Below are 14695 nucleotides of genomic sequence, written 5' to 3'. Positions count from 1 at the left end.
TCACCCACTGGTTTATTACTCGTACTCGGTGGAAGAACCGGTGCGGAAAGTTAATGCAATGTTGGTCTTTTTTTTTTTTTTTTTCATACTTATGTCGGTTGTTTATGATGGCGTGATTATCCCGCCTGCACCCCTCTCACATGGGACAGATCTTGATGCTGTCAGAGCTGGAACTGAACTGTCCGAGGGCGAAGTCCAGACCCACCCCGACTCCGCTGCCCACCCCGAAGGCGGCGTAAAGCGGCTGCGTGAAGTTGGCGCGGAAGGTGTGCAAGTGCGTCATGCTGTCCGCCACGCTGTAGAAGGCCAGCGTCCCCGTGGACAGGTCCAGGTAGAGGCCCACACGGGGGGAGTAGGTGACCGGTATGTCCTTCTTCTCGTTGTCGTGCATGGCCGAGCAGCAGGTGTCCGACAGCTCCAGGGTCCAGGACTGGGCGTTGTAACCGAGCCCCGACCGGGCGTCCGAGCCCTTCCTGATCATCGCGCCGTAGGCTACGCCCATGGAGGAGCCCCGGCCCCTCCACTCCACCTCCCAGTAACAGCGCTGGGCGTACAGCTGGCTCGCGCACATCACCTGGGTCCAGCCGTCGAAGCGCTGGGGGGTGTTGGGGTAGGGCTGCGCCGCCGCCTGCAGAGTGGCTTTGGTGTTGCCCTCGGCGAGAGTCAGCCGCCGGTGGGCCGAGTCGGTGTCAAGGGTCAAGATCACAGAGTCTAGAAGGTTTAACGGACAATTAGTCACACGTTCTGGAAAACTAAGCACCGAAGTTCATTCTTTACCTGGTTTGTCAAGACGATTCAAAGTTTTAAACCCCTTCTGTAATCCGTTTGTATCATAACGGATATTTATTGCTTTTATATATGATGATTTTAATGTAAAGTGTCTTTGAGTTTTATGAAAAGCGCTATATAAATAAAATGTAGTAGTATTATTATTATTATTATTATTATTATTATTATAACTTCTGCAAGTGATAAGTTTTATGTTTCTTTGGCGTGAACATGAGCAGCAACAGGCACCGCAGCAGATCATTCTCAGCGTCTGAAATGTAGTGAAATGCTGCGACTCACACTGTAGGAACTCCTCTCTGCTCCTCGGCTCTGGGGCCTGGATGCTGTCGAGGTTGATTTCTCTCACTGGAAAAGCAAACAAACGGTCACATCGCATGTGTTGATTTTCCATACGTGTCAGGTTCGTTTCTGGTTGCGTGCATCATTTTTATTCATGTTTCTCGCCTCAAAATGCAGTTACTCACGTGCGGGGAAAGCGGGAGCGTGAATCACGGAGTCGGGGGTGGGCAGGTCCAAGAAGAGACTGGGGTTAACTGTCCAATGAGGAAATAATGTTAGTATTAACATACAGTCCGTGTTCAAGTGATAGGACATGTATAGAAGTGGCCATCTTACTTTCTGTTGGCGTTTCAGACAGAGCAGCCATCCCCCCTGTTGAGTGTACACGAGTCACACACTTAGACAGTTTGAACCAGAGTCAACACGCTATATAACTTCTGATATGATGGGAGTTGGAGCCTGATCTTACATGGGTTTCCTCCTGCTGGCAGTGTGTTACTGGCCGGGGTAGCCGGGGTGGTGCCGCGCCGATGGGAGCGGAACAGGCTGCTGATGGACGCCATCCGACTGAAACCGGACCCTGAACCCGGGAGGAGGAGGAGGAGAAAAAGGGAGAGATGAAATAACAAAAGGTGTTAAGACTTTTATTGTTGGTGGCAGCAAATGGCGACAATTCTGGGGGTGTTCGTACCTCCAGTTGATGCTGGAGCAGGAGCAGGAGCGGCGGGGATTGGAGTAGGGATATGTGCAGGGGCCGCAGCAGGGACAGCCTGGCTCTGACTGGACCTGCTCCAAAGAGAATGAGACTCTCTGCGGCTGGGAGTGGGACTAGAACTGGGTCTGGGACTAGAACTGGGTCTGGGGCTGGAACTGGGTTTGGTCTCCCTCACTGTTTGGAGGACATGTGACAAGTTAGATCGAGGTCGGGGGGGTTACGATCAGCTCACTAAATGTTAAACTATTCTTCAAAAACTGCTGAGTTAAAGAATTATAAAGATTATAAAGTATTTTGTAATAAAGTTTCATTATATTTGACAATTGCTGGTCACGGTGTATTATAATTCCCATTGTTATAATAGATTATATTATTTTAATAATGCATTATAATCAAATTGATTTTGAAGTTCTTGCATATATTTAATGTTTTTTCATGTTACTTAAAGCAAACAATGTAACTACATAGAGTAACTTATAATCACATAATGCATTATAACAGTGATTATTATTAGTTACGAAAACAATGTATTACAACTATGAAGATTATAAAACACTATGATCCTATGACACTATAAAAAAGTGACTGAACTATGAAGTCATGATATTTGACCTTGTAAATCATTACAAAATGCTTTCTAATGTGTTCTGATTATTGTTTTAAAGCCTCATGAATATTAATGAATGCTTATAATGATGCAGTGCTATAAGCATTGGTCGTATGTTTACTCTCAGTATTTCCTGCAGTAAGGAAGTCACCTGTCTCTCTCTCCTCTCTCCTCTGTCTGTCTCTGGGTGAGCTCGTGTTTCCTGCTACAAGGAAGAAGCATATTTTAAACGCACACACATTTTTACTGCTCCATCCGTGGTAGCAACTCACAGGTTTGAGGTTAATTTAGTTTGTTTTTCACACAGCCTCACCTCGCGGAGCGTCCCTGCTCCTCACGTCTTGACTCTTGATACCTGAATGACACAATGTGAACATCCTGTTTAACAGGGAGTGCAAGTTGAATTTGTTTAGTTTTTTCAATATTGTCACATGTCAGTTGGCATCACCTCGTCTGTCTGCGCTCCGCGAGATGCTGGGAGAGGCTGTGAGACGAGACAGAAATCATGTATACGTTACGCTGATTTATGTTAAAGATGATGCGACGTAGTGATGGTGGATAAGATGAAGACTTGAAGACACTGGACGTACCTGGAGGGCGGCTGTTTGTGTTGCGAGAGCCCAGACCAAACACTGTAGGAAAGAAAAGAGGAGGAAATGAGTTTTTATGAAATAACCACTTTCAGGAATCCTCTCACATTTATTCAAAAATAAAGAAACAAACTCACATTTTAAAATCCCTGCTTTCGACCCTGCGCTCCGGTTGGCTGGATAAGACAAGAGGAAGTTAAGCAAAGACGACTCGCTTTTGTTTTCATGTCAAAATGTTTGGAACTTACAGTCTTTCAGCGTGAACAGAGTGGTGTCGTTGACTGGAAGAGAACAGACGAGATTAGATGAAAGATAGGACGTGAACAGAGGCGGGACCAAGCGAGGTGAGACTCTGGTGACGGACCTTGTTTGGTGATCTTGCTCAGCTCCTGGTTGCACAGGTCCTCCACGCGGTCCTTGAGGTCCAGGATGGCTTCCCGCACGGGCTCAAAGGACGCTTCGGGGTTGACCGTCACAGCGGGCAGGTCCCCCGACTCCAGCGGGCTTGATATGGCCTCGCACGCCTGAGAGAAAACATGGTGGCTGGTTTAGTGTCAGGGGTGGCACGTGTAGTAGTTTGATTGACTCTTTCCGTCTCCACGGTCCGGCCTACCTCCAGATAGTGGATGTGGTCCTCGCAGCGCACCAGGTCCCGCATCTCCGTCTCCCTCCTCCTCAGCTCCTTGACCTCGGCCTCCAGGCTGTCGACGACCTCCTGGGCCTGTCCCATCTTCTCCAGGCCGGCCTGGTCCAGCACCTCCTCCAGCAGCTCCTGCAGACGCTCCACCGAGCGCTGCAGCTCCGCCAGCACCTGCTCCGTGTCGCCGTGCACCCGGTCTGCGGAACGCTGGGAGAGAGGAGGAGGTGGTCTGATTAATATCTGAAACAACTACCGCAAGGGTTTATGGGAAATTCCTCTTTTGAGATTACAAACATCAGCACAACCGACCAACCTTCATCCCGTCCATCATCTTCTTCATGTCCTTCAGCTCCTGCTCGCGGTCTTTCAGCCTCTGCTGGTTCTCAGTCTGCATCTCGTACAGCACTTTCTGCAGGAAACACAGGAAACAATATCCATCTAACTCATGGGAAAAACAACAAGGAAACAGCCATGTGTGTGTGTGTGTGTCACAGAGGACAACGTGACAGGGTGGAGCGTTATGATTGGACAGGAATGCAGTAAGGAATGTCCTCAGCCCGGCTGGATCCACGGAGAGACACAAAAGGAGAGAGGACGACACCCTCGAAGACACAGAAACCCATCAGGCTGAACAATGGACGGTCAGGTGATGGGGTGATATGCAGCACACAGTATTGTTCTAAAAACAGCTGCCTGTACTTTCTATTCAAGGCTTTGAAACTGTGTTTCATCTAATAATCCGTTTTAAAAGACACCACTTGCTAAATAAAGATTTTCACCTCACCGATCATTCAAACACACAACGGTTCACCCTGGGAACTGGTCCCAGCGCAGCATCCCTCCCCCCCCGGTACCTGTTTCTCCAGGCGCTCGGCCTTGGTGGACACGCACTCGTGGCCCTTGTGCTGGTTGCTGGTGCACAGCCAGCAGACGAACATCTTGCACTGGCGGCAGTAGAACTCCTGCAGGTACTTGTGCTGGGTGCAGATCTTCTCCGCCAGGTTGGCGGTGGGCGCGATCAGCTCGTGCGCCCTCAGGGCCTTCTTGTTGGTGTGGGGCTTCAGGTGGGCCGCGCAGAACGAGCTCATGCACGACAGGCAGCTCTTGACCGCCGCCTTCTGCTCCCCTTTGCACAAGTCGCACGGCACCACCGAGGAGGAGGAGGAGGAGGAGGAGGAGGGCTTCCCTTTGGATCCGGACGAGGAGCGGTTGCTCCGCATGGATTCACGCACGTCGGCCTTGAGGGCCCCTTTGCGGAGCTGCTCCACCGCCTCGGCCAGCATGGTGTTCCTGGAAAGGGAGGGCTTGGGGCTGAAGGTCTTTCGGCACTGGGGGCAGCTGTAGACCCCCTTGGGGTCGTCCTTGCTCCAGTAGTCCTTGATGCAGCCCATGCAGTAGCTGTGGCCGCAGGGGATGGTGACCGGGTCATTCGGGAGATCCAGACACACGGGGCAGTTGAACTGCTCCTCAGTCCACAGTTTAGCGCTCATGCCGGTGGTGGAGAAGAGACAGGAGAGGATAGAGAGAGAAAATTTCCAAGCAGAGCTGTGAAGGAGGTGAGCCTCGTCTGGACTGACGTGAAGGAAAGTTCTGTCTCTCGAGGTGAGAGCAGGGAGAGGTTGGGCGGGGCGGGGCCAGAGCCACCGGGCAGGTCTAGCGGGGAAAACGGGTGTCGGTGGAAAACTGCTAAAGGTGTGTGAATGGACTGATCGTGTTATCATTGCACAAAAAACAAGTGGTGTATTCAGTGTTCAGATCTTTTACTTTAGTAAACATACCAATACTACAATGTCACAATCCTCTGTTACAAGGAACAAATAAATCCAGCATTTAAAATCCTACTTCAGTAAAGTAGATAAGAATGTACGTGCTGGAAATATTCTTAATATGACAAAAGTTATACAAGGAACTGTGAGTGTCAGAGCAGCTTTCGATGATGAGATTGTCAAATTAAATGTGTGAAATTAGTGTCCCAATAATTCAAGTTTGGTTTAACTCTTAGACTTAACTGTGAATAAAGTCCTATTTAGAAAATAAATGATGTGAAATGCCTCTTCTTCTTCCTCCTTTCTAAGAAAGGCCTACATTATATCTATCAAAGCCAAGTGAGCTAAAAGCAGTGATTGCAGCCAGTTAACAGTTATGGTAATATAGTGCCTGTAGGTCTATAAATAGATATACACTTAGCAAATCTTGTCGCTAGGTGGCAGTGTTACACCAATGTTTAGTGGCTACAGCTGGTGCTTTTAAATGTAATTATTGCTCATTATGTGAAGAAATAACCAATCCTAGAAGTTATGGAGGTCACGCTGCTGAAGCGCCCTGTAGCCAAAGAGTGTTTAACTGTCATCTACAGCGCAGCCAATTCAGATAACCAGCTAAATAGAACAATTAAGACGGTATAATGTGGAATATCTGCAACTTATATACCATTATATTGTTGCCACCCTATAAGTCTGAACCAAAGAAGACGTTAATGTACCAAAGTAGAGACAACAAGAGAGGGCCTGGTCTACCCAACGATTTTTTTTTCTTTAAAAACGAAGACGGAAGTGCTGTAAAGAAATCCTCTTGTACCTCCCAGATAGCCACTACTGAAAAATGTGCTACTGTGTTTAGCTAACGTTGTGTCACTTCTGAGTCGCCCAGATGTCAGATAGAACCGTGAGACGTCCAGGAGTTGGGGTCGGGGTGCTGGTGACAGACTCGGCCCACCCCGGCTGTGTTCTCCTGGGGAAACGGAAGAGCCCAATGGGCCACGGGAGGTACCAGCTCCCCGGGGGCCACTTGGAGTTTGGGTACGTAACTTATGCAGCTACAGCGGTGGGCTAACCCCATTCATAAATCTGACACGGCTATATGACGTAAGGCCGTTCACGAACGTTCAAAACTGGCCTTCATTCATAAACAGCCAACGGCTGTTGTTGCATCATTACATACACTTTACGGCTTTCACTATGATGTGTTTTTCTGTCATTAAGAGTGAACTTACAACAAAATAAAAAACGTCTACGCCAGTTATCAATATGCCGACTTCCCCCCAAGTGTTCAGCAAATATGAAGACATGTTCTGACTTTGCATTGTTACACGTGTTTGCTAAATAAGTGTGCATAAAGACTAATTTGCCATTTTTTTAAAGGCAGTTTGGTTTGAGGTAGTGAGTCTGGGTAATCATTTTGGGTGATCTTAAAGCAAATTGAGGTGAGGTGAGTAGAGGCAGTAGACTAAATGTGTTCCTCAATGTACATGACATGGATGACTTCCAGTGGATGTGACACACTCATTTCTGTGTCATTGAAAGAGAGACGTGGGAGGGGTGTGCTCACAGAGAGGTGTTGGAGGAAGCAGGGGTGCGTTTGGTAGACGTCTGCTTCGCCTCGGTGGTGAACTCCATCAGGCTGGAGGAGCAGTACCACTACGTCACCATTATCATGCAGGGAGAGCTGGACCGGAAGCAGTCAGGAGAGCCAGAGAACCTGGAGCCGGAGAAGAACGAGGGTATGTGAAGCAGAGCGAGATTTAAAAGCAGAAAAAGAGAAGAGTCCTACCTAACTGAGCAGTGTGCGTGGTTGTTTTCCTTTCCCAGGTTGGGCGTGGATGCCGTGGGACCGGTTTCCTCCAGAGGAGCAGCTCTTCTTGCCCCTAGCGGGTCTGAGACAGCAAGGCTTCCAGCCGTTCAGGATCACAGGGACACGCAGCGCTGAAACTCAGCTTTGAAACGGCCTTGTTACATTGGGAAACATTGATCCTTGGGATAGAACAGACATACCTCTTTGTTTCACATCACTGGTTGGTTTACAAGTGCTTTTTCTCAAACATCATGTTCTTTTATTATGGTACAGACTGTAATGTTTGCCACATTCAATCAGATTTTGAGCAAATGACAAATAAAATGCAACTTAGATGGGCGAATGGGCTTCACAATGTTTAAAGTACACACATCAACACAAGAAAAATGGCACATTTTAAAGATCTTTATTCTTTTTTTTTTTTACATTTTGGCACAAGATAATGCTATTCATATGTCATGGCTTGAGCTGAAAGCCGTGCAGGTCAGTTTCCCCTCCTCACATCAGGGTGTTGCCGGTGACACCCACTGCTAACAGCATGGTCCACAGGGTTGCGGCGGCGGTTGCCACGGCACCACTAAAGGTCTTGTCGTGGGCGTAGGTGATGATGTGCAGGGCTCCGCTGTAGGCCTCCTCGCACGCCGGCTGGATCTGATCCTCGGGGAGCTCGAAGCCGAACGTCCCTTTGTCCCTCAGCTCAAAGGTGTAGGAGAAGGGGATCCCCAGCATCCGAGCCCAGTCCCTGGATGAACCGGAGTTGGGGTCTGTAGAAAAAAGAGGGCACAGAGTTTTTACCGTTCCGTCCCTCGGAGCCACGCTGCCCTGCACGGCTAAGAGCGACGAGGACCGGCGGTGACTTACACAACACGGCCGGGGAGGTCCCTACGGTGTAGTTCATCCCGTGGACCCTCCTGATGGCGTCTGCTGCACCCAAACCCACCTCCATCTGAGGAACCAGACGTTCACTTTCATCATACAGTCATCGGAAGCATCTATGCTGCAGGTTTATACTAGTATTGAGTGCACTGATGAACAAAAAAACAAGGCGGGAAATGCAGATTTCAGGTTTGTGTTTCTGGTCTAAAGATAATAGGATTTTTGACGCTGATTTTGATATGAAAGAGTTTTTTAACAAATCTGATATTTCAGCCAATAGTAATGTTTTAAAAACAAACACACAGAAGACCTGACCGGATGTTCTCACATCAATTCAAGCGTCTCTGTGTTCATGAACCAATCCCGCTCCAGGTTCCATCCCCCCCTTTGGCTAAAGTCATACTGAAGCCCAAGAGAACGGATGGACGTAATCCCGATTAGCATAATTTGGGCTCCAGTGGGTTGTGGCCTGCATCGGCCTCCCTATCCAATCAGCAACCAGCTATTTGTTTCCCCACTATCAACGCTTCACAGCTTCCTCCCGCTCTGCTCTGCTCTTGGCAGATGAGGACCGACCGCTCTCTGGAGTGTGTTCGTGTGACACAAACGAGATGTGGTTTTTGGCAATGCGCCATTCAAACATTCTGTACGCACAATATTCAATCCCAGACCGTGAGTACAGAAGTATTTGTAACAGGTTGTCCCACTTCCACTGTGTTTGTTTTTTGTGATCTGCATACACTCATAATGTGTCAAAACGTGCACGGCTGCGTGTGTACCAGCTCATTGTAGTTGGAGGCGGTGAAGTTGGGGTGTCCATAGGGAACCAGGAGCAGCTGGCCGTAGGAGTGGATGGTGAGGAAACACAGGAAGTCTTCCTTCCGGCTTCCCACAAAGTAAGTGACGGCCTGGGCCTCGGGCTCGGACGTGGCTTGGCTCCCGCAGTAGATGTTGGAGCAGCAGTCAAATGACACCCCGATCGCTGTGAGAGCAGCCAAAGAATCAAATGTAGTGGTATCGCCACAGTAACTCTATAAACCAACGTCAATATAATTGTGTGCAAACATTTATGTCTGAAGCGGATTTTTGGCCACTGTGGCCTGTGAAAGAGCATCATGGGACATTGAGTCAATACAACACACCGATTGGGTATCGCTCATGTGGTAGATTCACGTTTGTATAGCGTCAGCTTTAAGTCAAAGATGTCCGTTTACACACTGAATTCAATTGACGGTAGATACTGCTGTCCCACAATGCAATGCGTAGAAAAATTAAGAATGTTAAGAACTGGGATTTTGAGAGCTGTGGGTATTTATGGCACTGGGTTGCATTGTGGGAATTGTAGGATCCAGCGTTTTCAGCGCTTAAGACCGCTCTTTAAAACAAATGTGCATCGATGAGACTGTTTCAGGGACATTTTGGGGTTTGCGACACACACTTGCTTATTATCGAGGCAACAGGTTGCATGAATAAGGAGATGGAGAACCACAACAAGACTCACTGCCCCAGTTGGCGTTAAAGTTGCGGTTGAGATCAACGCCGGTGCAGTTGCAGCCCGAAGGTCCCGGTGACCTGTTCTTCCTCCACAGTCGAGTCTATGGGGAAAAAAAACACGTCAATTACATCAGCCGGTTCGGCTTGTTCTATCAATTTAGTAGGATTCAAAATGGGCACTCAAACATACTTCAGTGCTGCCTTGGATTGCTGTTTGATATCATTTTTCCATCCAACTTATTTTGAAAACGAGATGATCTTCTACTTGGGTCATGCTGAGCACCAGACATCAATTTATTCCCTGATTGAATCGTGGCTCGCTGTAACTTAGCTGCCGTCTCTTTAACAGACCGCCGTCCTCGCATATCCCGCTCATCTGAGGCTCGAGAGCCGGAGGCGCAGCTCAGAACCCCCCCCCCCCCCCCCCCCCATGAAAAGTAATTTGATTAGAATCCGTCAAAACGCGAGCACTGACTGTGTTGTCCTTCCAGGTGTGGATGTAGCCGTCCATGTTGAGCACCGGGGTGACGTAGAAGTCCATGTTCTTCAGCATCTCCTGCATTTTTGGGTCTGTTTTGTGCGCTTGCAGGATCTGATTTGAGGGGGGGGGGGTGGAAACGGTTTGGAATCAATTACATAAAAAAATAAATAAATAAATAAAAAGTCATAATTTTTAAATGATCACGTGTCTCATACCTGTCTGACAAAGTACTGACAGAAGGCCGGGGCGATCCATTCCCTGGCGTGTATGCCACAGTCCATCCAGATCGCTTTCTTTTCCTCCCCAGTGTTCAGGCCAATCTTGAAGACGCATTCATAGAGCTCCTCATCAGGCTGCCACGCAACACAAACGAGCATTTCTGATCTGAATTCAACAAAATACAAAGTCGGCTGACCTTGAGCAAGCTGATGGTCCTCTTCTCGTATGTCTGTCCGTACTCCACGACGGTCACGACATCGGGGTGGTCCTTCGCAACCTGAGCCATCCAGTCGGTGATCTGCAGGAGTGGAACGCATTACGCATCAGAGTGTGTGTGAGCGTAGTGGTCTGTCAGAGTGAGGTGTGTCAGAGCGGCGATCGGGGCCTTCTCACCTCCGGCATGGGATGATATTTGTAGTAGTCGTGCTCCACTCTGTTGCGCACAGCAAAAATACGTGAGAAGTACGTCCCACCGCATTGATATCATGCTTTATTTGTGCAAAAGGCCTTCTGTCAGTCAGTGTTAAAGCACAGTGTGTCTTTTTATGAATGAAAACTCACCTCTCTACTGCGGCTGCTCCCGTCGCTGAAAGCAGCACCACGAGGCTCAGTACAGAGCTCAGCATCGTCACGTTGTGAACGTAAACTCCTTCGTTTGAGACTCCTGACCTCCGGATGGTACGAGGCTTTATAGAAGTCGTCCATCAGATAAAGACGCACCTTTGCCGCCCACAGGCGATTGTTGTAGCTGGTTAGTGATTAATCGGAGCCGAGAGCCTTGCCTTTAGCCTGGTCATGATTTTTTTTTTTTTATATGTTATTAGTCGCTAAATATTAATCAAGGTCAGATGGTTTACAAATTCATAAAACAATAGCTATAAAAATAGACGGCAGCGACATTCAGTTACACTAAATTGACCGCATGTGTTTCTATACTGCTGACTTTTTAAAACGCATCCACTCCAGCTCACTCTTTTCTTCCCTTATTAGTGGAGCACCGGAGGGCGTTTGAAGGCGGGGCTGTTCGCGGTCAACAAATTACAGAGCAGGTGATATTTAGTCCTGCCTGTCAAAACTCATGACAGGCAGGACTAAGCAGGAACACCAGATGAACTCACATGACACATCGTGTAGTTCATAAGCAGTCCTTCCGCTCTGGAAACACAAGAGAACATGTTTCTAGAATAGAAGAGGGAGAAGATTAGATAAACGCCATTAAGTCAAAGACATAAACTAAACTAGATGGTAAACATTACGTGCTGAACATCAACATTTTAGCATCGCCACTGAGCGCACACTAACATGACACTTAGCTAGATGGTAAACTTTATGTCTCCATAACGGCAACATGTTAGCATCGTCACTGTACACAAGGCTGTAGACTCTTAACAGTCTTTGTTACCTGAAACTTTTATTATATGCTAATATTATTTTTGAAATGTATGGCTTGACCTTACGCATACAAACTCGTCTGTAGTTTCACATTACTAGTATTTATCGAGGTAACTGTTAATCATTATGTCAGTGCTGAACTAATTACATGGCACGGTGGTTATATAAGATCATTATCTGGAAATGAAGCCTTGTGTTATCTTGTTTTCCATGCTTTGACATATCAGGAGCTGTGATAGAGTCCAACAATAGCTTCTTTGGCATTTAAAACACGTAAGAATTTAGTCTTTATAATATACTCGAGGGGAAAAAACAATGTTTTATTCATCAGTGAGGCTGAAATGTTGCTGGTCAACAGCAACTGAGCTCAGGTGGACTGTGTGACATTGTAGGCTCAGTCTAATCCAGGTTTTCATTTTGAGAATAACAAGCTATAATGGTATCGCTGCAGTGCCCGCTGAAGAGTCCTCGTTCAGGTCTTCAGATCTCCTAAAGATCGTCTGTGATGCAGTCTTTAGATTTTGTTTTCCCAGCTGTGGTTGCTACTGCTGCTCAGGTAGACTGTCCAGTTCTTCTGATGATTGTGGAGAAGCTTCTGTAGCTGCTGGAGAAATGTCACGATGCTGGGAGGCGGGGCTAAAGGAACCGCTAGAGCGCCAGCTCTACGGGCCCGTAATGCGGACGATCGCCGGACAGATCCGGGTTATTGTATTCTCGAAAGCTGTATCCAGTTCTCTTTATACATCCATGGATATAAATCAGTGAATCTATTAGCCATGTAAAGAGTGATCATCTCCTTTTTTTTAACAGAAGAACAGCATATTCAATGATTCACTGAATATGCTGTTCTTCTGTTAATGAGGTCTAGAGTCTGACTTTACAGTTAATCTACATTCATACAGGTAAAATGAAGATTGTAATGAGTGTACCTCTCTGCATCAGTACATTGCGCTGTCATGCTGCAAAGAATAAAACACCCAGCAGCATTTCTCCCACCTCCCCTTTCTTTGTACGTTGTGTTTCCATTGCTGCACTGCAGTAAAACCTTCATACTTTTAGTAATAAGCACTGAGAGTGGATTTCGGAGTCCGAGCATGCGATTTATTGTTAGGCGGTAAAAAGTTGACATTGCTCTCGATGGGAAAAAAAAACTTTAACTCGGGCACGTTTGAATGTAAAAATAAATGTGCTGCCGCTCTAGCGAGGTCTGCTTTCGTGCAGACAGACGAGGTGGTTTGTAGGAATCCTTCAGGTGATGCCTCACCAGCAGATGTCAGTGCAATGCTGAGATCAGGTCGAATCTGTAGCATAAGATAATCAGAGACACCCAGAGTACAATGACAGTTACAGACTATCAATGGGAGTAAATCACCTTAAGTTGTCAATAAAAAAGGAAAGCATGTTGTCAACTATTCATTTATGTTCCCCGCTTCTCTAGCCCTTTGAGATGGATTAGTATCGGAGTGCAGTCTTTCCTTTATTCAGAGCTCCATCTGTCTCCGTCTGCCTACACCCCCGACATGTTACCTGAGCCTCAGCAACTCCAGTCTTTGTTCCCACTCCTTTGCTGACATGTGCATCTTGTCTATTGATAAGCTGCTCGTGAGATAGGGAGGCGAGACCTGTCTCAGATCTGGTGCTGTGTGCACAAATCAAAGCGCACATCATGGGCTGTTCCTTCATAATGATGGATGAAAGCACTAATGCTTTCGTGGGAGAGAGGCGGGTCGCTCTGCTGCACTCAGACACAAGCTCAAGGCACGTCGGCGTCTTTAAAGCCACTGATAGCATCTTGAAGTTTGGATTTAGAGATAAGAGATGTCTCCCGGGGGAATAGAGATTAATTTAGATATGTGTTGCTACTTCATGCGCTCACTGGTTGCGCCTGAAATTCCATACAAGTACGCTAAAACAGTATGTGATATTTTGTATGTCCACAACTTTTATGTGAAACCAATAGAGCACATATTGCATAATATCTCTGGTGAAATATTACAGTGTGCACAACACTGGGCACTACGCCGGCATGGATATCCCACAATGCAACGCGGTAGTGGCAACAACGTTCACAACAGACAATGGCGGACAGCTCTGCAACGTCAAAAACGCTCCAATTTAAGTATAAGATATTCCACTTCGTAGTATATCTTTTTTTGAAGTTCAGCTCACAAATCATCGTTGCAAATCACCTGACAGTTTTGTATCCAAGTTTTTACGATCACTCCGGCAGTTTACTTCAGCATCGGACTCACTGTTTTACGAGTTGCAGTTAACTTGGAGAGTACATGCGTGGGGAAAGAGCTGCGTAAACATCGGGACAGACTGCAGAGCAGAGGCTCACCGCCAACTTTTTTCTGGTGCGTACATCCCTGAGGGTCATTGGGGTGTGGGCAAACACAAATGTAAGATACTTACAAGCTTTGCTCAGCAAGATCATTTTCACTAATGAGCACCACTTTTATGATATTTGAATCTCAAATGCTAAATGTTAAGCTATAAACAAACTACACCTGGCTAGTCGGCGTGATGATGTTTTGTAGTCTCATTTAGCCAATTGTTAGCAACCGCCTTTTCTAAAACACGTAAAAAGCTTCACTGGAGGGGTATTTACCAACGTATTTTATATTGTAGAACAAAATGTTAATTTCAGGCATCTATCAAAAATAACATTGTAAAAAAGCTCTTTATTGTCCGTTTATTGTCCGTTGGGGGGGTGACCGTGGCTCACTGGCTTAAGAGGATTGTCTGGTAACCGCAGGGTCAACGGTTCGATCCTCGACTGGGACGTGTCACGTGTCGTAGTGTCCCTGAGCAAGACACTAAACCCCCGGCTCCCCGGGCGCCTGTCATTGGCAGCCCACTGCTCCCTATATACAGGGATGGGTCAAATGTAGAAGTCAAATTTCGTGTATGTATATGACAATAAAAAGGGTTTCTATTCTATTAAGTATGAAGCTAGCGCCAGGAGAGGGTTCGCTTATTTTAGCGTAAAGACAGGAAACAGGGGAACACAGCTTGACGTACTTGAAGGAGATACACGAGA

General features: G+C 47.0%; 3 protein-coding genes across 3 annotated transcripts; 1 reads left to right on the top strand and 2 right to left on the bottom strand.

The window, feature by feature from the left end:
- Nucleotides 1-136: 136 nt before the first annotated feature.
- Nucleotides 137-5110, bottom strand: trim25l (tripartite motif containing 25, like). The gene is made up of 16 exons (XM_076094637.1): nt 4475-5110; nt 3934-4029; nt 3594-3827; nt 3345-3504; nt 3229-3261; nt 3118-3156; nt 2981-3022; nt 2839-2874; nt 2704-2745; nt 2542-2595; nt 1760-1957; nt 1538-1648; nt 1405-1440; nt 1254-1322; nt 1069-1134; nt 137-711 (listed from the first exon to the last, which is right to left on the bottom strand). The coding sequence occupies exons 1-16, from the start codon at nt 5108-5110 to the stop codon at nt 137-139; spliced, it is 2427 nt and encodes an 808-aa protein (XP_075950752.1).
- A 1089-nt stretch (nt 5111-6199) lies between these two features.
- On the top strand, nt 6200-7533 carry nudt15 (nudix (nucleoside diphosphate linked moiety X)-type motif 15). Its single transcript, XM_076094452.1, has 3 exons — nt 6200-6418; nt 6923-7119; nt 7208-7533. The coding sequence occupies exons 1-3, from the start codon at nt 6270-6272 to the stop codon at nt 7336-7338; spliced, it is 477 nt and encodes a 158-aa protein (XP_075950567.1). The 5' UTR covers nt 6200-6269; the 3' UTR covers nt 7339-7533.
- Nucleotides 7534-13232, bottom strand: LOC142953060 (carboxypeptidase O-like). Its single transcript, XM_076095128.1, has 11 exons — nt 13180-13232; nt 11379-11415; nt 10822-10946; nt 10654-10693; nt 10457-10558; nt 10257-10361; nt 10036-10152; nt 9568-9661; nt 8846-9048; nt 8052-8136; nt 7534-7954 (listed from the first exon to the last, which is right to left on the bottom strand). The coding sequence occupies exons 1-11, from the start codon at nt 13230-13232 to the stop codon at nt 7689-7691; spliced, it is 1227 nt and encodes a 408-aa protein (XP_075951243.1). The 3' UTR covers nt 7534-7688.
- Between the last annotated feature and the right edge of the window lie 1463 nt (nt 13233-14695).

The sequence above is a fragment of the Anarhichas minor genome, unplaced genomic scaffold, assembly GCF_050575085.1.
Source record: "Anarhichas minor isolate MPS153535 unplaced genomic scaffold, ASM5057508v1 ptg000018l, whole genome shotgun sequence".
Lineage (NCBI taxonomy): Eukaryota > Metazoa > Chordata > Actinopteri > Perciformes > Anarhichadidae > Anarhichas > Anarhichas minor.
This window is presented reverse-complemented; position numbering and strand designations above follow the sequence as displayed.